We start from the raw sequence: 27,086 nt of genomic DNA on the forward strand, positions 1-27,086 counted from the left end.
ACTGACGTCCTTTCAGTGATAGTGTTTGAAGCCTAGTGTTAACGGAAACGAGTCAAACTATGATTTGGTGACAATGAAGTTAAATGACTGCCATAGAGTAAATTGAAATTGAATATTGCGTCGGTACACCTGCTTCTCCTGTTTTCGTACATTATCATCCCGAAAGCTTCACCTCGGATGACAGAAGATGTTCAAACCAAAAGACCAAATTCGCATCTTATTTATTGCACATATCCTGATTATCACGTTTGTCTAATCACGCAATAGCCCAGGCTATTAGCGTGTTTGTGTTTGTGTGTGTGTAATGAAAAACGCGTTAAAAGTGGTGACCTCAGCGGACTATAGCTTACCGACGCTCAGCATACACTCTGTCAATTCTTGATCAGGTGACAGTTTTGAAAGGTGAACAGTTTACCAAAGGGCATAGTGTTCTATTATTGAATGTGACTAAGGAGTGGACATGCGAGGCTCATCCGAAGATCTGACTACGCTAGGGCAGCTTAACCAACTTGAAGCACATCCATTGCATCAAACAGTAAAAGCTCGGGGGTGCATATTGCGTGGACATGATATGCTGCTTGCCTCTTGCGTTGGAATCCGAGGGATGATCGGTGTTCTGCACTTGCACCGTGATACAAAGTAGGCTAGATCAGAATCCTACGCGCTTCCTCGGAGAACAGAGACACGTTAAATACAGTAGGCTGTGATTGCTTTTTAATCGTTGAGATGATAGACTGCAAAATCCATTGTTTACCCGTGGACCATGTTTTAGAAACCTCGTGTAAGGGCTATATGGATGCCGTTATTTGTTAGCGCCGAGGCAAATTAAAATAATATTAAAATTCCCACCCGAAACACTGAACAATACGACAAGCTGTTTCCAGGAATTCGCCTCTCGTTCTCAGGGTTCTTTTTCATCAGCTCGTTTCGCAAAGATAATGGGGTAAGTACATGTGAATGAGTGCGGACGCAGGTACGTTGGGATGTAGGGAGACCGGAGAACGCTTAGCCTACATGTTTTTACGATGTAAATACACTCTTAAATGTTATATTTGGTTTATGGAGACACTTTCATTCACCAGCCTTAGATCTGATCATTTTAAGAACCCCAACTCGACCTCCCTAGTGCAGTTCAGTGCTGGTCAGAACAGTCCGTTGAATTGACCTGCTGTGTTTCTGCAGGTTTAACGTAATCAACAAACAGGATTAGATTAGAGATCATCTCAATAGTCAGTGAAAATCTCCCTGCTTAAAAAGCCTTACGTCGTTTCAAGTGAGAAGTTGTAGCCTATTGCTGAATCTCCCAGCAGTGTGGGCTATATGGTGGATCCATTCTCCTGAATAAATGAATGAAATGTCTGTAAGGTAGCCTTTGCAAGTACGCTTACATATCTTTTTTGAATTCAGCGAATTATTCTTATATTAAAGAGTTGTAGACATGAACATACGCTACATTTAAATGGCGACCTAATGAATTGTTGACTGTAGCTTAGGCTGGTAGTCTGACTCCTTTCTAAAAATACTACTCTTGGGTTGTAAACTGAAACGTATTTAGTATGTGTTGTAGTCCATGCAATGTGTTAGCAGGAATGACCAACTACATGAAAAAAAAAGATTTGAAGCACTTCTCCTTTCACACCCTTTTGCACCTGGTGTCATTCAATGTCTTCATTTTAAGGGGAAGATCTGTGTTCTTCCTTATGTCCTCTGTTACATGTATGCTTATCTCATTGCTGATTTCTTCTTAAAGACATTTATGTATCTGTGCAATGTGTTTTTACAACACTGTTAGGACCCTGCATCATTGAGGGCTTTTGTGGATGTGATTAGCCTGGTCCACATAAGAAGCATTCCTGACATCTCCTAATGTAAGGCCCTCCCACATAAATCCAGCTGCAGACTGTCCGTAATCTAATGAACCACTTACTGCTCACATTCAACTGCTGCCAATTCAAAGGTCAGGAGTGAAAGAAAAATGTACTCTGTATAGGTAAAGTCTTTCTTTCCTCCATAAAATTCCAAAGAAAACACGGTCTCACTTCACACATGGACATATGAATCACAGATAAATGAATCAGAGTCGTTTTTAAGATAAATTGCTATATTGTTGAGGGACACCAGTTGTTCTGTTAATGACTTGGCTGATAGTCATTTGCCTTTCTGAAACGGAATGTTCTCGCTGTGGAGTTGCTGATCTGAAGCATAAAATTGCAGTCAAGGGATTTGCTGACAGCTTTATTTCTTCCTCTCAATCATAATGACACATGTAAAGCACTATTTCATATTGCTGTGTTTCAGTAGCTTAGCCCTGTATTAAATAGGCCCACAATATATATTTTGTCTTGAACTTGAAATGTAATCATACCACTATAGTAACTCTGTAAGTCACTCCACAGTGTTAGTCACTCTCCTTGGCGTATATTTCTCACATATAATTGTAATCTCGTTGTTATGTGTGACTTTGAGAATTGGAGACATCTTTAAACTCTCATGGGACTGCTCACAGTAATTACTCTGCCTTCAAAAGTTCCTGAAAATAATGGGGTACACTAGCTGAAGTCTAGAGTCTGAAGTTTAAATTTGGATTGTACACATAGTGGGGTAGTTGTATAAGTGTTACATTCTGTTGGTGCCTTATGTGAAATAGCTCTATTAACTTGGCAACCCTCTTCATTAGGGTTGACCATATCTCTGAATATTCCTTAAGTATATGTGGTGAAAAATGTATGTAGGTGGGCATGTTAATCATTTTTAAACATTCTTAAGTTTTGTTGAAGGAATTATACAGGTTGATGTATTGGATTAGTGGATGCTTTTCTGCTGCTTAGTCTTAGGTCTTGGGGTGTAAAAAAGTAATGTCACATAATGTATTAGCATATGGTATGAACAAGGGGAAAAGGGAAACTTCAGGATTTTTAACTGGAGCCTATTTTTGGGTCCAAATTTGTACCACGGACAAAAACGATACCAACCAACCAAAACCGGTCCAGTATTGAGTTACAATGCTAAAACTGGCAACCAAAATGGGTATTCGATGGAATCCTATGGAGCAAGTATGCACGTAAACTGCTTTTTTTAGCCAGTGAGAGGCTCGGAAATGTTATCCCTTCAACTACAGGCAATGAGTTGGGTGCTACGTCAGAGACCAGAATAAGAGAATGGTACTGACTGCAAACTACTGTCATTCTTAAGACAGTATCAATATTATTACAGGGTTGTGTGAGTGTGAGGGTGAGAGTATATGATATACTGTATTTGCCTTACTGGGAAAATATAGAAAATGGGGGCTTGGGTCAAAGCAAGATAAACTTGTTAAATACTTAAAAATCCACAGAACCCAACCAGAAAGCAATAGCAGTCACATGAGGTTGAGGAGTTTGACCTGGCTGTTGGCCTTTTTCAGTTGTGCTGAGGTTATATTGGTCATTAATTATTAACATCGGGCTAATGTCACGCATCTTATTTGTTCCGACCATTTACGATGATGATACATACTAACTGATGGAATCTTGATTATAGAATGAAAATAATCTGGTATTGATGCGTCTTTCTAAAGCATTTAAACACATTCTTGGCATTGACATTGCGTCATGTCTGTCTTTTTTCAGGGAGTGACTTGTGATGTAATGAACAGGAAAATGCAGGCAAATTTGATATTTGTCAAAAGTTAAATGCTTGGATAAGTACTTTCTGTTCTCACAAACGCTTGCATTAAACACAGGATCATTATCGTATCGTATACAACTTTGTGTACTTGACACATCTTCACTCTCTTCCATTTTTCCATTTTACCATATTGATGTTTTCGATAGGCTGAGTTCTGTGGCAGTGCAGAAAAAGTCCACTAAAAAACAAGTGGAACCATTTCACATTGTGACTGGCATAGCAAAACCCATCATTCCTGAGGTGTAATGGAACATGTTTCTCTGGCTATGCATTCTCTTTTATGACGTTTGGATCAAGCTTAGCCTGAGCAAGCCAAATGCGCCCCGTCTCCTCGAGAGTCAGTGCCAGCACATTGTAAATGTTTGTAAAGTTGGCACATGTACATGTATGAGGAAATGGGAAGAAAGAGAGCGCTGCGGCTAGGAGAGGGTTTTTAATTACATCAATATGTAGAGTCTTTCTGCTATATGATAGTTGACAGTCTAAACATGTGTTTAGACACCCTGCTCCCTGGATTGGGGAATGAGATTGTGTGAGTGTGTGTGTGTGTGAGTGTGTGTGTGTGTGTGTGTGTGTGTGTGTGTGTGTGTGTGTGTGTGTGTGTGTGTGTGTGTTTGTGTGAAAGAAATCTCTGACTGCTGGTCCTCTGGGTCATGGGGAAGGAGTTATCTGAGCTAGCAGCAGTTATATATCCTCTCTGGAAAACCACTAATAATGTAATGAAGGCAACTGCTCTTAGGCTAACTGAATTATTAGCCCAGGCACTCAAAAGTGCACCATAAGGCCATGATTGGTATCTACACTGATGCCAACAGGGCTTTAAGATGAAAGATGCTGGGCACTGAAACACCATGCAAATATCTACCTGGACAAAATAGTGAAGGGAACAAGAATTTATGTGGTGTGTGTGGTGCAATTGGATCTCCGAAACCAGCTGTGAAGGTGTAAGAGGGTGCTTGATACAAGCAAAACTTGCAATATTTCCTCACCCACTTACTTGGAGTACATCATGTTTACTTCATTAATGTTGGAGATGACAGCGTTGCATGCTGCACACATTATAATGGTTGACCACACAGCTGATCATTGTCCTGCAATGATTTGCTTTTAAGACTTGTGACTAGTGTGGCCGTTAGGCTTGTGACTAGTTATCTCTAAGTTCTTATCCATGCATTTGTAGTTATTTGCAGAATTTACACTTCTAATCAAGTGCATTACAACTGAATTGTGCAATAGCATAACACATGATATATACCATAGTGATATATGACACATAGATGTCATGATAATATATCACATCTCAACAGCCACCCTGTCTTTAGCTCAAGAAAGGAAAGGTGAGAGGCAGGTGGAGAGAAATGGAGAGAGAGGGGGGGGATAGGGAGAGAGGGAGAGAGACATACTATATCAGAGGGAGAAATCACTCTCTTTGCCATCTTAACATTCTAGCACATACTTCTCTCTCTCTCATGCTCACCCATGCTAACGTCCCTGCGAGATGTCACCTCTACGCAGTGCTTAACAGTGGAGGGTTTCATTTAGAAGGATCTCTCTGAAACTTCATTCACTGGCATTCGCTGAGGTGGATTTAACAGCTCTTCCAGTTTTACTTCTGGTTTCTTTTGCTTTTTTGTCAAACACATGCCCTCTGAAGAGGACAATTCAGTTTATCTACAAATCAAAATAGGAAAGATGACTTAAGATGGCCTGAGTCTATTTATTATGTGGTTAATAGACCTCACTAATGGCGTGATTTGGCGTAGTGCAAGGATGCTAAAATATTTAAGCAGCAGATTTGCGGTATTGCCCATTAGATAAAATACTTGGTGAAAAGTATGACAGCTCTTTTTTGACGCAACATTACCATAATATTCTGTAGTTTTAATGATTAAAGGTTGAAAATGTCCTGATAATCAGTATGTGAATGATCAGCACCTGGGTTAAATGAAGGACAGTTGATTAAAGTTGAATTCAGCCTCTATGGTGTGTAGTGTGGTGTTTTAGTGATTTCTGGCCTTCTGGTCTATGTTGTTGTAGAGAGCCATTTTGGAACATTGTACAACCTCAGTGAACGATTATGCAATCCCCCACTGCTGTTCCATTCCTATACTATTACCAGACTTGAATTGGGTTAATAGTTTTCATTTGCCCTATGTGGAGATTAACAAATGAAGTCATTACGTTGCATAATAGAATGCCATTGTCTCTGTATCACCATGTTATTATTTATGGCTATTTCTAGAAAAAAAACCTCAATATCAGTAAATGAAAAAACATTCTGAGGCTTATGGCTGAAATAGTAATGTGGTAACATATTTGACTGTAAATGTCAAAGGATTTTGTATGAGTGCTAAATTGTTTATTTTGTTTTTAAATGCTGGCTTGGCTAAACATGGATTTTTTTAGAGAGGTGCTTAGGAAGGGCGTAGAGCAGTGAACTCTCCTTCCTTTCTCCAAGTGAGAGCTGTACGCTTACAGCATGAATGATCTTCCTTCATATGCTATTACATGCTAGGATCAATCTTTATGATAATCACATTTATTCACTCATCATACCAAAAGAAACCCACTGTCAGATGGGAGTAGCAGTCTCTTGTTCATTGGAATCTTTCTTTCTCTCCTTCTGTCTGTTTTCGCTTTTTTCCCCAACCGTTCCCCCCCAACCCCCATATGGTGATTACTGGTGAATTTGAATGTTAATTATGCAGTGCGCCTTTGATGTTTCTCTAAGATTTTCAGCCCCTCGGTGCAGCGTAAGCACTTCCCTGTCTGCTGTGTGCCTCCCTCCACTCTCCCCCTCACTCCTTCCCTCTATCATCCTCTTCCTCCTCTCTCTCACTCTCTCTCCCTCTCTACTGCCTCCCCTCGTTCTCTCTCTCCCTCTCCTGTATCCCTGCATCGGGCTGATGGGGGTTGATTGGGAGCATGCTAATGGAATTGAATATGGTGATTTGCCCAGGTATGGGAATTGTAGACAATAACCGTAGTGTCTTTACCCACGGCTGCAGCGGGTGATTCAGGGATCCTGGAGAAGTCAGAGACAGAGGCAGCTGCCTGCCTGCCTGCCTGCCTGCCTGTCTGTCTGCCTTGACACACCATGGGGCAGTTGAAACACTATGGAGAGAAGAGAGGGTGTGAGAGTGTGCATCCGTGCTTCGTTGTGAGGGAGCCAAAGCTGCCCACCCCCTCATTGTTTGTTCTCGGGGGAGCAGCGTCTGCAAATAATTGCGCCTCCATGATGCTGCATTCCCTGCCTATTAAGCTTCCACCTATTAAACTTCTCAGGTGGTGCCCAGGCAGCCAAGCAAGCAACCCCCATGTGCATATTTATGAAAGTGTGTGTGTGTGTGTGTGTGTGTGTGTGTGCGTTTCTCCACTGCTCACCTCTGCTTTTCGCAAAGCACACACTGCACACATGTAATGCAGAGAGAGAGAAATGGGGCTCTATTTTAAGAGTGGTCGGTTGGTAGGTTCAGATGGAAAATCGTTTAAATTGCTGGAAGGAAATCTGATAGAAAATAATTGTGTTGCCTTTGGAGTTTTTTATTTTAAATTGAGCTGTCTTCTCTTCTGGGGTAAATTAAAATGAAGATATGATGAAGGGAGACAGCACCATGGGATCTAAATATTTTGGGGATTATTTTTAAGACCTTTGAGCACAGTTTTTTTTTTAGTGATTAAGTAGAAATACGCAGGGGGTAACAGTTGTTTTTGTTGCCTGTTGATGTTACTTAAAAGGCTTTCTATTTGATAATGTATTATTATGCGAGTCCTCTGTTTTATGCCCTAGATGAGTATTCAAAGGTTTTACAGTCGTATGAAGATTAAAATGCCTACCCCATGGCAAAGTGCCTCAACTGCACAGTGTAGTGTACTGTATTTGAACCCTACAGAATTTGCTTAAAGTTTACTGCAGCCACCAGCCATCTATGGAACCTATCAAGTACAGTAGTGCAATCTCTTTTATAGTTTTCTTCTTTTGTGTCTTGGCAAGACATTTCTAGATTAAAAAGTTTTTTTTTATAAATGAACCAGATTTCCTTTGACAATGCAAATGTGTGTCAAAATGTTTGTATTGTTGCTTGCATATGTGTGTACAGTATATATGTGATTGTGTGTAAGTGTATATATGTGTGTGTGTGTGAGAGAGAGAGAGAGAGAGAGAGAGAGTATTTTACATGTTTGTACACAAGCACATATATATTCCTTTGGCCAATCATATACCCAGGGGCAGGCGTTAAGGGTAAGCTTAAGCAGGGGCGGGCCTCTGGCTTGACAGGGTACCACGACCCAAACTATAATTAGTCTGCCACCCTTCTGCGGAAACCAAACAGCTGACATTTCTATTTCAGCCCGTGGATCCAGCCCTCCAGCTCCTGTGCCTTTGTGTTCTATTCACCCATGGTGTTATGGTGGGTGGGCTTCTGCCACCTGCAAGCAGCTCAGAGCCGCTAGAGCCAAGATGGAGGCCGGTGGCGAGATGGTGATCCGGCTTCCTGGTCACTCCAACTCGCCTGGTCATGGGTTCGGGGAAACTGTGGTGCTGCGGCCCAAGGAGGTTCACCACTTCTTCTTTGTGCCCTTCAGGGAGCAGCCGATCTACAGCACTCGCGCGCACGTCTTCCAAATCGACCCCAGCACCAAGAAGAACTGGGTGCCCACCAGTAAGCATGCTGTCACGGTCTCCTACTTCTACGACAGCACCAGGAATGTCTACAGAATTATCAGTCTGGATGGTACTAAGGTAAGAGTGAAACCCTCAGTGTGGGTTATGATTCATAACCCCCCTGCAGTTTTGAAGAAGGCAGCTAAACATAACCCAGCTCTAATTAATCATCATAATTTCGCCACACTTGTGCGGACATTTGGCCATTGTTGATCCCACTCATGTGTACCATTTGCTGAGGGCAGCTTGGCGTTACTCATTTGCCCCCCCCACGGGAACATTGCGTCAGTGCAGATGGGACGCTCATGGCCACTGACTGTCATCAGCAGATGTGAACTTGGGAATTAATCAGCGGCCTTTCACTCAGAGAGTAACCGATTAGAGAGTCTACTGACCAGCATCATACATGCGTCCAAAGATAGGGGCAGATGTCTGACCTGCTTTCGCTAAAAGTTCGCCTCGGCTCACAGTGTAACCTGAGACCAAGGTTACCATGGTCTTCTGGTCTCCAGGCAACATCAACAGTGGCTGTAGCTGCAGAACGGCAGCTTCCTGTTGGCAGCAAAAAAACAAAGACATCAGATCTACATATACTGTGGATGGCATTCCTTTGTTGTTTTTCTTGTGAGCCATGTCAAACAGATCCTGCCTCAACTTATGTTTTTATGTTATTTATGCAGCCTATTGATGTGGGATGATAGATCTCGCAGATCTCTCATTGCCCACACTTTACACTCAAAAAGCAGAATTGCTCTATTTCTGTTGCGAACCATATCTTTCATTTGTCATTTTAAAACCATTTTCTCATGATTCAGATACATTAGCACAATTCCAACAGGACTATCTATCTGATAATTGGCGCCAATAGAAACTCCCTACCTTTCCGTTTTCTTGTCTTATCTGGGGAGAGTGCTGCTGAGTGGTTAAAATAACTCCATCAGCATACACTACTGTGTAAGGGCTCTCCAGGACGCTTCAGGACGCTCGCCATCCAGGACAGAAATAAGGCTGCCATACGATCCCAGTGTGTCACTGCGTAGCTGGAGCAGAATTTGACCGACCTTGTCAACCCCTCTAGTTTGCTTGGACTGTTTGATGGTATGATTATCCACCTAGAATCCCTCCACACTGGGTCAGTGAACTGACTGGTGGCACAAGTGTGTACAACTCAAGGGAACAATGGAGTTGAAACTCATGAACCCTGTAGTTATGCTTGCCCTCTGTACTTTTTAAAGCTTTCATGGATATGGTGTGTCTGTATTAGCAAAGGCCAGAGATCTGACACACACACACACACACACACACACACACACACACACATACAAACACACACACACACACACACACACACACACACACACACACACACACACACACACACACACACACCGCTGGGGAAATACATAGCCGGTATCTCTCCTCACTTCCTGTCATCTCATCCAACAGTATGATCCACATGAGTGGTGCTGGGGTTTCTCTCTCTCTCTCTCTCTTTCTCTCTTTGCCCTATCTCTGTCACCACTTCTCTCTCTCGCTCTCTCCCCCTTTCATTCTCTCCCTCTCACCTCTTTCTTATGACTCCTCTCTTTATGCCCCGTCTATTACTCCCTCTCTCCTCCATCTCTCTCTCCTTCTCCCCCTCCACTCCGTCCATGAAGAGGGATAGAGGGACCATAACCCCTGTCTCAGAGGTGGTTGTTGCTGGGATGGGTGTGTTTCCTGTGTGTTAGCCACACTCCCCACCACTGCAGCTCAGTTCCAGGCCTGAGCCTGGGCCTCTGCTTAGCATTCCAGAGGTGCAGCAGGGTGTATGCAAGAACATGAAAAGCCTCCAAACTGTCAGCTCCTAGGGGCTGTGCTCTTGCATGAAAAAAAAACAGCAATAGTAAGCACTCTCACATTATTTCAATGTATCACCAGCACTCTCGTTCAGCTCACTTTAAGCCTCTAGAAGAAGAAAATAATATCCAAGATGAATTGCTTTCCTTTAGCTCTTTGCTCACTGGTTTCAAATTGAACACAGGTTTATGATTCAAAATTAAAAGGATGCCAATATTGCAGGAAAGAATTATCTATTGCTTTCGTAACAACATTTCAGTAGAAGCTGATAGCAAGTGACGACATCTTTCATTCCTCCGCATAATACCTACAAAAAGGCATGCTTGACAATACTCTGCACGTTTTTCATTCTTTCATGCTGTGTATGGTTTAGCTAAGACAGGGACACACTCACACACTCACACGCATGCACGCATGCACGCACACACAAACACACACACACACACACACACACACATGCGCGTGCACAACAACCCAGAGAGTGAGGGAGGGAGTGAGTGAGTGAGTGAGCGAGCTGTGTGTGTGTGTGTGTGTGCGTGCGTGTGCGTGCGTGAGAAGCAGGAGCCTAATGAGAGCAATCGCTCTTCCCTGCACTGGCTAAGAGGAGAGAGTGGGCGGATTGGATGGGAGGATGGGAACAGAGAGCAGAGCAGGAGAGGAGAGGGGCTGAGCACTCTGCTTTCCCAGTGGACTGGAGGTGGTTTGTGTAACGCAGGAGGCAGTAGACAGGGAACCGAGGGAGGGAGACTTGAGTGCTTTTGTAGTTGCTGTGTCCCCTATCCCCACCTCCACCCCACCCAGCCACCCAATCACCCTAGTGTCCATAATCACCAAAATCACATGGATATTATGCTCTCTTTCATAACCTCAATGCAAAAATGGGCATCATTGGATGGATGGAGATATGCTGGTATGATGATTTGTGTCTTTGATAAATCTTTTTATTTATCTATCCATCTATCTATCTATCTATCAATCTATCCATCCATCCATCCATCCATCTATCCATCCATCCATCCATCCATCCATCTCTCAGTCAGGGGAGGTTAGTAAAACACCATATAAATTATGTATTTGTCCCTGTCTCTTTCCCCCTCTTTGTGTGGAATGTATTGCCACACGCAAGCATTCACAAACCATTAGGGCAACCGTTTTGTGAAAATAATTAATCGCCCTCTGTTGTGACGGAGCACGTTCAATTAGAGGCTTTTGAAGTCCTTATAGCTGTCTTCTTTTAGCCTGATGGCCACTCTGTTTATTTTTGTCCTGAGAGACCTGAGTATGAGTCATGAGCTCAGCGCCAGGATCTACTAATGCAGCAAAAAGAACCCGCCAGAACCACCATTTACAGTCCCCATGCTGCAGTAGAGACTTTGAGGGTTTGTGGCGGTGTTATAGGTCCAGCTCTCAGATCAGGAGCATCGCTTAGGCTACACGGGGGAAATGCGTGTTGGATCGCACACCGCTGATGATTTATGCCCTCTGAGGCATGACATCACACAGGGGTCTTGTTGGTTTATTGGCTTGGTGAGACTGAGATGAGTGGACTCATGCACACGCTGACCAGTTCATGGCGCTCACCCTTACACTTCGCCATTGTGTGCTTCCTGAGAGCTAGATTGTGTGGCCATTGCAGGCCGTTGCTTAAGGTTTAAAGTTTGTGTTTGGCTCATTCATATATTAGACCAGTTTGTCCCTCAATTGCATGTAAAAATACTGTATGTTTTTTTTTACGCTATATAATTGAGGTGCCGCTCCCCTCACAAAAATATTGTGCTTCATACATAGTGCAGATTCTTCATTTAGAAGGCCTACATTCCACAGTGAGCGTTCCTTTCTCAAGGGAATAAAGACTTTAAGTACATTCCACCCTATTCATGCAACTACAGTGTGGAGGTAACCAGAGCCAGTTTTCACATGGATCATGTTCTTCTTATTCTTCTTGATGAATAACTAAAATACAAAAATTAAGAACATTTCTAAGTAGAGATGCAAAACCCTCATTACAGCAGAAATGCAAAGTGTAGCAGTGTTACAGTTCGCTCTGCAGTGTTCACTGTGACTGTCTGTGTCCTCACTCAGCACCTGACAGTGCTGTGTTAGGTGTGAACTGTTGAGAATGCGGTTGTTTTCTCTCCCCAGGCAATAATAAATAGCACTATCACCCCAAACATGAACTTTACCAAGACGTCACAGAAGTTTGGCCAGTGGGCTGACAGCCGCGCCAACACAGTGTATGGGCTGGGCTTCTCCACGGAGCGACACTTGACAAAGGTGGGTGGAACTCTCTCTCTCTCTATCTCTGTCTCTCTCTCTCTCACTTTCTCTCTTTCTCTCTCTTTCTCTCTCTCTCTCTCTTTCTCTCTCTCTCTCTTTCTCTCTCTCACTATTACTCTCTCTCTCTCTCTCTCTCTCTCTCTCTCTCTTTCTCTCTCTTTTCTTTTCTGCTGACAGTCATTAGATTTTTGTCTCTCTCTCTCTGTCTCTCTCTCCATCTCTGCCCTTCCTTTTATTTTCCTCTGCCTGTCTCTTGTTTTTTGCTTCTCTGTCTCTCGCTCTCTCTCTCTGTGTAAACCCCTCCCCCTTCTCTCTGCCCCCCTCCCATCCCTCTTTGTCTCTTTCCCTCCTGGAGTTGGGAAACACCTACACACTGTGGTCTAATGAGGAGCTGTACAGTCATCAGTGAGTGGGTGGCTGGTCGGCATGGGGTGGTGTTCTCCTCTCCTCTCCTCTCCTCTCCTCTGCTGTATTATGATGAAGCTCTGTCGTGAACCGGGGGTGGAAGCAGAGCACAGCCGCCTCTCACTGAGCCCTTATACAAGACACATACGTGCAGCTCCCTTCTCTCTCCCTCTCTCTTTCACTCTCTCTCTCTCTTGTATCTCTCTGTTTCTTTCTTTCCCTCTGTTTCTCTATATATTCGTGTACATTGTCCTCTCTATATTGCTCTCTTTAACGCTCTCTCTCTCTCTCTCTCTGCTTTGCATGTTCCTGTCCTGTCACTCTTGCTTGTCTGCTTGCTCTCCACTGCAGACATTTTGTTACATTTTATTCTAGCCGTACTCTAGTACTGCAGTTGTCGAGGTCGTGCCCACACATGTGCAATCTCACACACACACACACACACACACACACACACACACACACACACACACATATGCACACGTAACTCTCATATAAGCGAATATATGTAATTGTAGAATAATCTACATAATGAAAACAATTGAGATGCATATTGTCCTTTAGTCTTTGTAGTGTAAATAACACCACAAATGTGGAATAGCAAGTAACTATGCATGTAAATATTCTCACATTGATAAGGCTATTGCTGTAAGTGGCTGCTACTCCATTTTCTGTTTGGAAATGTAATGAACGTAGACTGTACTGATATGAGACAGAGTTGAAGTGGAGCAACTTTACTGAATAGACAAACCGCATCAGGTTAGATCCTCTTTTTGAGCAGTGAGTGTCAACTCAACAACTTGCACAAACTGTGCATTTTACAGAGCTTAGCATGGGCTTCCTCTCCTTACCTGGCATGTTGCCACACCAAGCACTGACTCCCCTCTCTCCGTGGTGCTGTGGTGGAGGTTCAGCGGTATCTGCTTACGCTCCTCGCGCCTCCACAAACACTTCAGGAAGTTGAGGCGTTGCTATGTCTTTTTACAGCAACCATAGCAGTGACCAGTTCAGCCCCTCAGAGATGAGCATAGCGAGAAATCTCAACCTACCCACTCCTACACACCACTCCTCCTACACACCACTCCTCCTACGCACGTCCTGCGCTTGAGTTTAAAATATTATGTTGTGCATACTTGCCTATTACATTATAAATGTCTATTGATTTTACATTACTACATTACTATCTCACTTGTCTCATGCACTGTGCCATTATCCACATCTTTAAGCAAATAGAGATTCATTGGCTGTGCGGTTCCTGCTCAGAGTGGCAAGAAACTTTCAAGCCATCAAGTTGAAATAATAACTTGAAATAAAAATGTCTTCTCTTCTCTTACTGAGCTCCAGTACTCCATGGCCAGACAGGATGAATTTGATTAGCTTTGATTTCTGGAGAATGAGGAGAGGGTATCTCTTACTCCCTGTACTCCCCACTGGGTTGATGATGCAGGGCTGTTATGAAATTATGGAGCGAGCTGTTTAAGTGTATTAGCGGGGTGAGAGGAAAGAGAGAAGAGTGTACAATTAGCAGTGGACTGATCCTCTCTCTGAAGTGCGGGACCTCTTTGGTCTGGACATGCCCTGCAGTCTTTAGCCTCTTTCATTGCGCACATTTACAATGTTGCTTTTTGCTAGTTGTGAGAATGATAGTTATTAGAATGCTAGCAACCTTTCCCATATGTATGAAACAAACGCAGCCATTATATGAGCTTTGGCATTTAAAATGCAATATCACTCTACTTCATATCCTTTACCTACAATTTCTATCAGGCGGTTATTGAATATTACTTATTCTCATTCATACTTTCAAGGTGTACATAGCTAAATGTATTTTTAATGGTGGCTTTAGCCCTTTAGGTTGTGGTATTGATTATGTTGACTTCCAGTTCGCAGATAAATTTGCTGAGTATAAGGAAGCAGCACGGCTAGCTAAGGAGAAGTCCACAGAGAAGATGGAGCTGGCTAGCTCTCCCTCTCAGGTAGGCTATGCTCTCTCGAGGATGCACTCATTTCCATTTTGATATACCCAGTTTGTTTAAACAGTGTTGTGTGGAACAGTTGGATGAATGCTCCATTTTGTATGTGGAGTGTGATCACGAGAAGAGAGGAAATCTTTGAATGAATGACAAAAGTGGTAATTAAAGTGATCAGTTGTTTTTGTTTGTGCATTTGTATTGGTTAGAACACCGTGTGCAGGATTGCTATAAAATGTATATGCTGGTGACGTCCAAACAGTTTTTGAACATGATCTCTTTTGTCTGTGGTGTCAGGAATCAGCACCAGGAGATATACAGTCACCTTTGACCCCTGAGAGTATTAATGGCGACGACGCAGCCATGTCACCCCAAGAAGTCCCCACCCCCACCCTTGAGTCGCTGCCCGAGCCAGCACCGATCCCACAGTCTTTCACACACAGGTAAACAGACCCCCCCTTCCCTCTCTCATGTGGTGTTTAACACACAGGTAAACAGACCCCCCTTCCCTCTCTCATGTAGTCTTTCACACACAGGTAAACAGACCCCCCCTTCCCTCTCTCATGTGGTGTTTAACACACAGGTAAACAGACCCACCTTCCCTCTCTCATGTAGTCTTTCACACACAGGTAAACAGACCCCCCTTCCCTCTCTCATGTGGTCTTTAACACACAGGTAAACAGACCCACCTTCCCTCTCTCATGTGGTCTTTAACACACAGGTAAACAGACCCACCTTCCCTCTCTCATGTGGTCTTTAACACACAGGTAAACAGACCCACCTTCCCTCTCTCATGTGGTCTTTAACACACAGGTAAACAGACCCACCTTCCCTCTCTTATGTAGTCTTTCACACACAGGTAAACAGACCCCCCTTCCCTCTCTCATGTGGTGTTTAGCACACAGCCCTTAGCGGTGTGGTCTCTATCGGACAGTAAGACAAATTGTCTCTCCCTCAGGCTGTGTACAGTGCATTTGTCCACATCCTGAATTTTTTCTTAGTCTGGTTTCACCGTGAAGACCACTTCTATGACTCAGTGTTTACTGGCCATGTCATGCAAAGGTTTTGCCACAAAGATACACAACGTACCCTACAGCACTTACTGAGTAATACACCCCATCTACATGATAACTGTGCAAGTCATCGTACCTAAATTTGTGTGCATAATTGTTATAGCCTTTACGACAAGTAGTTATTTTAATGCTACATCACAGGCATGACTAGGCTTATTCTATGCTCCAAAAATGCTCCCACAGCATATAGTAGAGATTATAGAACTGAGAGGAGAAAATGCATGACGATAACAAGGATTGCAAGTCGACGTCAGTTAGTTGCTTGAAGTGCTTTTTGACAGCAAAAATATCCGAAGGGCTTCATGAATTTAGTTTCTTATAATAGTTCATGTAGTGGAGTTCACTCATGTTTCATTCTCCTTAATGGTTGTTTCCATGCAAAGAAAGTCCAGGACATTGTAGAGAAATGACAATTTTACAATATTATGACAAAAGGGTGCTCGTACGACACATTTAAAAAAGCTGCTGAATTAGTAAAAGGGATTGTTTGTTTGTGGTGCTGAATTCACAATCAAAGTAAATTACATTTCTTCTTTTTCTTCCAGACAAGAGTTAAAAGCATGTCTGGTGTGCTCCTTCTGATAGGCGTAGCGCCTTTGCCAGGACTTATGCTCTGAGCATGCGTTACTGTTTACAACTCAGCTCTTTCTACTGTTGTTGGCATCCCACATGGAGTCTCCAGGGTCTTGGGGCATTGCATTCCTGAACTGTTTGCATTCTTAACTTGAGACAAAACATGTTGTTATTAAAATGAGAAGTTTGAGGGCTTTTTCTGTGCAAATGATCCGTGTTTTTTCAGAGTTTTGTTATTTGTATTAAGGCATTTAAGGGACTTTTCTTGTAGCACTATGATGGTGCTGTATTGTTTAAATGGCTTATGCTGTATCTTATTAGTGACCTCTCTTGTGTGAATCATGACTGTTCAGAGGAAATGTGTCTGTTTTGAAATGTGCACTGGCTATATGCTTTAGTGATCCTTCTTTGACGATGATCGCAAAAAATACAGCATGTTTTCTGTTGTTATACTGAAGTGTATTTATGTAGTGTATACACAAATCGATTTGTATTTGTTCTTGTCAGTTTTGTTCAATGATTTGAATGTGTACATATTGATATAATAGCACAGTTTCCATTATTATGTCAGCCAGAACACAACTACACCTATTTATACATGAATGAACATACTTTTAATCTTTTACAAGGGGTATATCAGTAACCATATTTTCATCCAGTGGACAATCCAACATCTAGTTTACTTATTTCTGCTTTTGATAATTGTTGCATGCTCGTGTTGATTACAAGTAATGAAAGTTTTACAAAGATGCATAATGAGATTACATTGATCATAATGAGACATATGACGTAACGCACCATCAGTGAGTAAAGTAATACTAAATTAATGAAATAGCAGTTTGCTGTGCAAAGAGGAACTGTACTATTTTGGTACAGTTCCAAAATGAGACTTTACGCTATGCACCCTGCAACCTCAACAGATAGTCAGAATATTTTTCAGTTTTATCCATAACAGTGTCATGTAGTATTGCATGTCTATGTAATACCCTTAGGAAACTAGATGCAGTTCGGTGCACCTTCCATTACTTGTAAACTACAAGCACGTAACTGCAAAGCAGAAATAAGGAAAAGTCATTTTGCACAGTGAATGTGCATTAGAGGATCAACTGCATGAAAAGAAAGCAGTTAATTTAGTGGCACTAAAATCTTACACCAAGTGTTCCTTTTATCCTCACTACTTACCATTAGATAATCTTCAAAGAAGGAGGTTAATTTGCTATAAAGTCTCTCTGTAGGATGAATCAGTTTCATTGATATTTAATGAATTGAAGGCTTGCAAATAATGGCAAATTAAAATGGCATCAGTTAATGAATGATTGAACTTTATTTTATGTTGAAAATTGATGCATGTTCTTATCAATGCATTTGACTTCACATTAAATTCATTTGTTTAAATCACATGCCTGAAAATCTGATGACTGCACAGCTTTGTAGCACATGGTTGTGGGTGACGATATCCAAACCTTAGTAATTGTGTTCAATCAGGTGTTGATAATTCACACACACCCACACGCTCAGGCACGCACCCCAGATAATCAGCCAGCCAGCCAGCCACACACATACATGTATGCACGCCAGCACACACACACACACACACACACACACACACACACACACACACACACACACACACACACACACACACACACACACACACAAATGTATGCACGAACGCACACACAATCTCACATAACACCAAATTACTGAAATGTAAAGACTAGAACAGGTATTTAACTCATTTATATAGGAACACCATTGTGTGTTTTACTAATATTAATTCAAAATGTAATAAAAGTGTTATAGTTATATAAATAGTTTCAATTTAACCTTGCCACATACACTATGTGTAGATTTGCGATGTACGCTATAACAGACCTTGATTATAAGGTATAATTATAATGAGTAGGAGAACTATACTATTATATGTGGTTCATTCATTCATTCATTCATTCATTCATTCACTCGTTTGTATTCCCTTTATTTATTTGTTCTGTAACTTATTCTGTCTGTGTGGCTATCATTGAGAGGTGTGGGTATGTGTATTATTTGAAACAGTGTAATGGCATTTAAAAGGCATAACACAAAGACATTTATGTAAGAGATTTTATTTTGTTCTCACATGGTGCTATAATAATGGAACATTGACCTCTGAAATGGCACACAGGCAGTGGACTCCCAGTGAAATGATCTTTACCTCCCAGTGAAATACTTCCTGTACAGTGTCAGGCACAGTGACAAGCTGCCATTCGCTCCAAGTTAACACAGCATTCTCTGAGAGTGAAGTATGTTAATAGTGCTCAATATCTTACAAATGTCATGCTTCAAGTGACCATTGAACTTAGTACATCTTGTCATCATCTACTTGACAGTAGTGTTGTTCCTAATATAGATAAGGTGAAAAAGATCACATCAGTCATTGACAGTGCAGATGATCAGATATACATATACATGAGCATATCCCAGCTCTTCCTAAAATAGCAGCTTGGTATTGTCTCAACTCCACTGCCAGTGAAAGGAATGGAATAGTCATTATAAGACATCAGTCATAAGAAACAGAGAAATATGCAAAGAGAAAATTAATACTGTAGTATCTCACTTACTATGTCTTCTCATGGCTCCTTGTAAGCGTTCTGCTCTTCGCAGGCATGATGTAGACGCTATCAGGCTTGGGAGGCGAGGACCTCAGCTCTGTCTCTGCCATCCCTGCTTCTCTCTTTCTGTCTCTATCTCTCTCTGAGCCCTTAAAAGCCTGTGCAGCTCCTTTTTGTCATGCCTGCTACCGTAGGTGTGGGAGAGTGTGGGACGAGGTGTTTGTCTTTGGGGCTTACGTCACCGTTTGAAGGTATGGAGGAGCTGGCGGTGGCAGAAGCAGTGGCGGCGTACATGGCGTTATGTAAGCGCTGCCGGGAACAGTGGGAGACTTCTGAGGAATCGCAACGAGAGAATTAGCCTCCCATGCCACAGCGAGTGGGTGGTTTTCGTGCTCAGTGTTTTTTTTCTTCTCGTCGGTTGATGTATGGGAGTGAGTGAGTGTGCTGCTGATGTGTGGGGGTGATGATGATGATGATGAGGAGGGCAGTGGCGGCCGCCCACCCTCAAGTGGATCAGAACAGAACTCGCCACCGCATTAGTGACCCTGGGAAACACGAGGAGGTTGTTACAAAACCTTGTTTTTCTGATTACTACGAGACTAGTATTAATCTGGAATAGCCTCTGGCCCATTGCTGGTGAGATGTGTCATTGAAATGCATTGTGCGGGACACACGTGCTTGCAGTTCACATGCGGCATTACTGTACGTGGGCTGTATCATGTTTTGAAACACATGTCTGTGTAGATAATGAGAGCCAATCACATCCAACATACACACTGATGCTTTGATGCAGGAATGTAATTGTATTCTTTTGGATATGTGTGTGTCTGTTGCCTTATGTGGGTTGGCGCAGTATAATCCTTTGGAGCTATGAAATGATATACTTCTAGTTTTCTTATTCAATATTTTACGTCAGTACACAGCCTTCAGAAGGGTTTCTAGTGAATGATAGTAAGCCACACTACAAGGCCCTTGTTGACAGAGAACCACTGATATTTATCAAGTGTGATGTTGTTCATTGGCTGATTTTACAGTTGGTATTATCTGACATTTAAACACCAGATTGCAGCTCTTTTAAACAGACTCACTACTAAGTGTGTCAGTCATGGACCATCTGATGCAGTGGGCAGCATGCTGGTGCACTCTTTCTCTTTCTCTCTCTCATTCCCTCTCTCTCTCTCTCTCTCTTTTGCTTTCTCTCTCTCCCCCTCTTTGCCATCCTCTGTGTGACTCTTACCACGGGCTGTTGCCCAGTCACCGTCACCCTCTGTGCACCAGAGCCGATTACCAAAGCCCATGGATGTGATTAACTGACGGGGGGTTCAGATTTAATCATATTAGATGATGACCACAAATATTCAAGGCTCCGTGTCTGTCTGTGCTGTTTTCTCTCTTTAGTTAAAAAGCTTTGAAGCCTTTTTTTTTGGTTTTCTTCCAGGCAGGGAACACTTTGTGTTCCCATCTGGCCTAAAGAGAGCAAGTGGCGCTTAGCAACTGGAGAAGCATTTTGCAATATGTGGCCATGTTTAGGGTATTCATGTTTAGGGTATTCACATAGCTGATGCTTTTGCAGATTTAGCAGGTATTGGCGCCCAGCAACCAGTATGGCTGATGTTCTTTTAAAAATGTAGAATGTCTGAACATAATGCTCCGTTCCAGCATTTCCTTGTCCTGCTTTCCACCAAAACCCTAACTGTTCAAAGTCCTTCGGTCTCAGAGAACACAAGAGCAAGCACAATTCAGCCGTAGTACTTTGACAGAGATGTTTAAAGCTTTGACGTCTCTCTCATCTTTGTCTCGCAGCCCCACAATCACCAAGCACTGGGAGGCAGAGCTGGCGGCGCTGAAAGGCAACAATGCCAAGCTGACGGCCGCCCTCCTCGAATCCACCGCCAACGTCAAGCAGTGGAAACAACAGCTGGCAGCTTATCAAGACGAGGCCGAGAGGCTGCACAAAAGGGTGAGGGATTGTGGGATTTGAACCACGGGACCCAGCGAAAACGGTTGTGCAGGGTTTTGGGTGAGATGACAGACGAGAATGCAGCCGTAGGAAGAAAAGTGACAAAAAATGTATAAAAAAACATTATACAGTGTGGACGGAACAGCTTGGATGTCGTGATGAGCAGTATTACAATTTTGGAAGGTGGAGGGGGTTGCGATGAGGAGGTGGGAAGACTGTGAAGGGAAGGACACTGAAGAACTGTTGAGTAACGTGCTAGAGCAAGGGAGGTTGTGTGGGTATGTGTGTATGACTGAGGTTGGGCAAAGTAGAAGCACAGCAAGTTCAGGCATCGTATACGTTTGAAGTAAGACACAAAATTAGAAACCGTATCTTAACAACCAATTTGTTTTGCTGTTTGGTTTGGCTGTAGGTGACGGAACTGGAGTGTATGAGCGGCCAGACAAATGTGATCAAATCCCAGAAGACTGAGCTGAATCAAACAATAGAGGAGCTGGAGGCCGCTTTAAAGGATAAAGAGGAGGTACAGTATTCCCTGCCAGAGGCTTGTTTCTTTTTCAAAGCATGCCCTGAGTCCTCCTCACACAATGATAAAAAAGCCAATGGTGACAAATGTCTGATAAGAACAAAATATATGACATCATTTTGTGTATGTATGCATGTTCCTTTGAATTGCTGCTGCAGGATCCGATTATGGATATAATAATATAGGACATTTACATACAACAGAAGTGAGTGCATCACTGTGTATTATCACTTCAAAATGTGAAATGATTTAAAATTATATCAACTTATAGTAATTGCATTACTTTTAAGTTGAACAGCAGGTCATTAAAAACTAACAGTTTAGATTAAATATATTAATAAGGTTGCAGAGTAGGAACTCAGTATTCAGTCATGTCACTTTCATGACAGAGATTCAAATCTTTTACTTTTTCAATACTCCATATGCCCACCTCTGATGACAGACTCAATCCTCCTTGGCATGGAGGATACCAGTGTTGCATCCATTTCTGAAGAGATGTTCTGCCATTCTTCACAGACTGTTTTTTTAGCCGCTCGTTTCTGGAGGGGTTGTGTTGCTCTACCCTTCTCTTTAAAATACCCCAAAGGTGTTCTATTGAATTTAAGTCAGGCCACATGTTTGGAAGGTCATAGTTTTTTTGCCTGTAGAAAGCCTTGCATGATTTTGGCAAAGTGCTTTGGATTGTTATCGTGCTGGCATATTTCTTTTCTACCAAGTTTCTGGAGACTGGTAGTCATCTTTTCAGCCTGCATGTTGGTTTATCCACAGGCTTTCATGGTGCCATCTATAAATGTCACCCCCTCAACACCTTTTGCACCCATGTAGCCCTATGTCATTATACTCCCACCTCCGTGTTTCACTTTTGGGACTATGCATTCACCTGGCCAGGTTCATACCAAAAATGCTGGACCCCATCTGAACCAAACTGTTTATCTTGGACTCATCTGACAAGAATGTTCTCCCAATATCCATCAGACTTCTTTTCACATTCTTTAGCTAAGTTTAATCTTGCGTTTGTTTGTCAGGACTACTACAGTAATGAAATTTCTGTAAGGCCATACAATTTTGAATCATTTTACATTTCAGTTATATTGCACATAGTTGTACTCACTTCTGTTGCATCCTGTATGTAACCATCAGACCAGATTAGAGCATTCAAAAGCTACAGTACATGCTACAATTTGTCTCACCTACCTCTTTTCAGGAAGTTGAAAGATTGAAAGAGGAAGTTGACAGGAGTAAGGAGCTACTGGAACAGAGAGATTCTCTTGCTCAAAAATTACAGGTAACTAGAGCCTATGTCCAAGATTTTATTTTATTGATTTACTTTGCACACAATGATATGTCTGTAAATACAAAATTAACCACAGGAAAGCTTTTAAATAATAGCCCAAGTTTTAAATGGATCAGGTGATACCAAGTATTACGGTTTCCAGTTTCCAGTTGGCCTTTTGCTCTCGAAAATGTCAAGGTGACATTGATTGATATGGGTTCCTGTCTAGGTAATTGCCCACTTTCCAGACTGAGGGCTGACACTGGATGTGCGGTGTTGTGAATATGCGTTCTCATGGTTACGTTTCCGCTGCAGGAGACAGACCTGCGTAACAAGGAGCTGGAGGGGCAACTGTGTGCCCTGGAGCAACGTCTTGACAACAGCCAAGTGGAGCAGGAGACCTTCCGCAAGGACCTCAAGACGCTGCTAGAGATTCTGGATGGAAAGATCTTCGAGCTGACCGAGCTGCGGGACAACCTGGCCAAGCTCATCGAGAGCAACTAGAGCGAAATCCTCAGACAAACCGATCACCACTCAAAAACATGGTCGTCCAACTCCCAAAACCAATGCGTCACAAGGTGCAAGATTTGACGTGGTCCTGCCTTTTTTTAATTTTCAGAATAATATGATTGCACCAAATATGCAGCACATGAAAACATACAAATAAATTAGAGTAGAATTTCCCTGATGGGCACTTGCCTTTATATCTGTGCCCCTTTAAACTCTTCAATCTATTATTTACTTTATTCAGTCTTTCAACTTTACTTGGCCTGTTTGTGTGAACCATGCTGCTAAGGAAAACGCATTGATGGCTGACTGTGAACCTCTTCAGTGACACAGTTTTCATGATCCCAGAGCCATGTGTTGTAGCCAGACGTGAACGGCTTGCTCTCTTGCTGACCTTAAAGAACTGCCTCTTTGTCCCTTCTCAAAGGCGGAGGGCAATAAGTCGCCAATGCATCGCATCAACTTCTGGAAATGTCACCTTATTATGACATGTGGATGTGAGGTGAAACACAAGCCTGTATGTTCCGAGCAATACCAGGTGGGGCCTCAGATCCATCGTTTTAGTTCGAACTGTCAGGTATTCAGTTCCCGTGGTTACCGGCTGTTGGCCCACACAGATGAGACTGACTCATTCTGACGGTAAAACAGTTTCTTTTCCCTGTTTGTGTTTTTATATACAAACTATATTTATACTGGACTTGTGCGGGTGAACCTGAATCTTTTTGCTGCTCTTGTAAAAGCAGTGGCAACACTGGACTCTGCCATTTTGGACTGACATCTTAATATCAGATATCTTGATCTTGTATATCAAATGTATTAATGAAAGGTTCCATTTGGTTACCTTCAAAATATTTATTTTTTAGAGGTACAATATTATGAACTGAATGATTTGACCATTTGTAATAGCATTAAATGAGAATGAGTGAGACTGCAATTTGACAAAGGAATAAATGGATAAATGTGTAGGCTAAGAATCAGAAATGAAAAAATGATGATTCAGGAAATATATGATGTTTACCAAATATGGTTTCCTGGAAAGTAAAATGAAGCCATTAACAATGTAGAGATATCATAGTCCTGCTCTGTTTACTGTTGTTCAATATACGAGAAAAATAAATGAAAGCACTTGTGGATTGTATTACAACTGATTAGTTGTGAAGATCGGTTCAGTGAACTGTACTGTTATTGATTGTTATGCCATGATGTTGAATTTACAGATGTACAAAGGGAATTGGAAATCTCTCTTGGTTGTTAGAAAACTGAGACAACATGGCATGTATTATAAACATGTCCTATATCTTGCTCCTTTCAACCTATAATGCATACTGTTTATCTGAAATGCACATAAACTTTATTTATAGTACATTATAAGGCAGTCACTCTGTAAAGTAACGTTAAGTGCTATTCACCATAATATAATTCCCTTGCTATCCAGTTAGTTATTCTAGTTGCAATCCAATGTACAATGCGCTTCAGTTATGATGTATTATGGATGTATGGTTCACAGAAGGTCTCACGGAGGGGTTGAGGCTCCTCCATCTGGCTCTCAGGCCAACTGCCTGCCGTGTGAAAATGGTTCTCACAGTGTCAAAACAGACGATGCTAGATCAGATAGCGTTAGCCGGGGTAGAAGAGCATTTGAGTTTCAAAGGGTTTGTTTTTTTGAAAGGTCATTACAGATTACATTATCCCTTTTGGGAGAGCACATGGGGGGCGCATCAACCAGAGGGGTAGTCAAAGAGAGATGGGGGAAAAACAGATGATCATCAAAGCCATTCTCCACAGTGGACTCAGCGAAAACGGAGTTAAGGGGAACCTTGAGTGGTGAGAATGTGATCTCCCTCTGCTGCGCGCCGTTGTTGTTCCCACGCCAGCATGGGGAGGCGGCTCCCGCAATGAATCATATCAATCTGTGCCAGAATAAGTCCTTTCTCTGTGGCTCAGGATTTTTGGAGCTTATGTAACGTCCTTCACCACTCACTTCCAAAGGTTGGGAATACTGCAGTAGCCACAATTTTATGATAAAAAATGTGCACTCTGGCCTCTTAGACACTGCTTTATATCCTAAGAGAACCTTGGTATTCTATCAGTATTCAAAATACCTGTACGCAAAATGTGTATGTTTACCCTAGTAGTGGCACAGGGCAGGCTGGCAGTTTTGTTTTGATCAGTAGGCATAGAGGGTAGTGAATTTGAAGCGGAATTGGCAGGAGCAAAATGTTATAATGTGAAAGTATGTTTGAAATACAAAAAAAGAAAGCAATGTAGTTTTATTGAACTTTTAACACTTATTTTTTTATTTTTAATAGCAAGCAGATGGTGGCACCCAACTTAGCTGTCACTGAGTAAGCATAGTGTTGCCCAGTCTGGACTTGGCAGATGTGGAGCTGGCGCATCACAAAGGTGTGGAACTGCTTCTGATCTTTTCACCATCCTGTCAGAGACAGTGGACATGTACCCAAACATTCACAATATACTTAAAGTTCTACTGACAATGCCTGTCTCAATTGCTTTGATGGAAAAGTCATTCAGCTGCCTGATATATTTAAAGACATAAGCTACCAGAGGAACAGTAACACAGACGCATTGGCTTTAATAACAGGATTGGCTTTGAGACTTCAGAGAGAGTTCAGTCAATCACATTGTAAGGTAGGCTGAGTTAAATTCTTTTGACGAGAGACAATGAGAGCATGTTAAACCAGGATTGGGTTACTGTTGGTGCACGTAATAAGCAAGCGACCAAGTAACACATTTGCTCCAGTATGACTCCAGGTGTTCTCAATTGATGGTTTCTCTACATTAACTGAAAACGAGCTTCTGCAGTTCAGGTTTTGCGTGGCACACTCTATGGTGGCACAACTTTCTTTAGTATGCCTTCCTTAAATGAGAATCCTGTGGTCACCCCTGTATTTAACTGCTACGTTAACATCATGGAGAGGGCAAACACTGAAGATTATAATGTATTCACAGCGGATAATTGATTGTTCAATTGGTTCTTGATTCCCCCCCCCCTTGTTAGCTCACTACTCTAATCCTGTAGTCCTACCTGTATCAAACACTGGATCAATGGAGGCTTGGATAATGTGTGCACTGTGAGAAGTGGTAGACTTTCCCTGGGGAAAACCTTTCCATTAAAAGTTCTCAGACTTATTGTCCAGCAGTTGCCTTTGAACGTGTTTCATCTCCTGGTCCTGAGGCCTCCTCTGGTCTATTCCCCTCTGGGTGTTGTTAGCTGACACCTGCAAATATGTTAGGTTTCACAGGCTTCCAAACTTAGTGTCTGAAAGTGTTATGTTCTTCTAAGTGAGAATTTATTCTTACTTCAATTATCTCACATTTCTGTAGATGTGAGAGGCATTTGGCAGTGATATTTGCTTAACGTAATTATGATATCACTGTATAAGGTACTTGCAACCAATTCTGGCATCAGCACCTGGAACTTAAATCGTATTTTATGTTTTGACCCACCAGTGCCTTCCCTGTGGCATTTCTCCTAACTCTGAACTGGTGGAACACTAATACTGCCAAACCCTCAGGGATGTCTAACCTTGACGAGATTTTAAAGGATAGTTCCAAGTACCTTATTCAAATATGAACAGCTTATTTATTGATTTCATACTCTTAATTGGTTTCAGTTGCTCCCCTAAAGGATGAACTATTGTGGTGAGTAGGTTGCTTTTGTAAAAGCAGTAGCCTACTGCATCCAAGTCATTTCTTGTCACGCAGAATCGGGTTAAAAGGAATAACTTAAATGCTCAAC

The 27,086-nt window shown here is 42.2% G+C and overlaps 1 protein-coding gene across 2 annotated transcripts; it reads left to right on the forward strand.

The window, feature by feature from the left end:
• The first annotated feature begins 488 nt into the window (after positions 1-488).
• homer1b (homer scaffold protein 1b) lies at positions 489-24,470 on the forward strand. Of its 2 annotated transcripts, XM_080852887.1 has the most exons (9): positions 489-943; positions 8,254-8,410; positions 12,314-12,445; positions 14,737-14,829; positions 15,121-15,266; positions 20,864-21,020; positions 21,433-21,543; positions 22,751-22,831; positions 23,135-24,470. In XM_080852887.1, exons 1-9 carry the CDS (start codon positions 939-941, stop codon positions 23,321-23,323), a joined length of 1,071 nt encoding a protein of 356 aa, XP_080709013.1. In that variant the 5' UTR covers positions 489-938; the 3' UTR covers positions 23,324-24,470. The 2 variants fall into 2 exon arrangements, with proteins under 2 accessions (XP_080709013.1, XP_080709012.1); XM_080852886.1 differs by lacking the exon at positions 489-943 and having other exon boundaries at positions 7,995-8,410.
• Positions 24,471-27,086: the final 2,616 nt, after the last annotated feature.

This window comes from Sprattus sprattus (genome assembly GCF_963457725.1).
Source record: "Sprattus sprattus genome assembly, chromosome: 15".
In the NCBI taxonomy this organism is placed as follows: domain Eukaryota; kingdom Metazoa; phylum Chordata; class Actinopteri; order Clupeiformes; family Clupeidae; genus Sprattus; species Sprattus sprattus.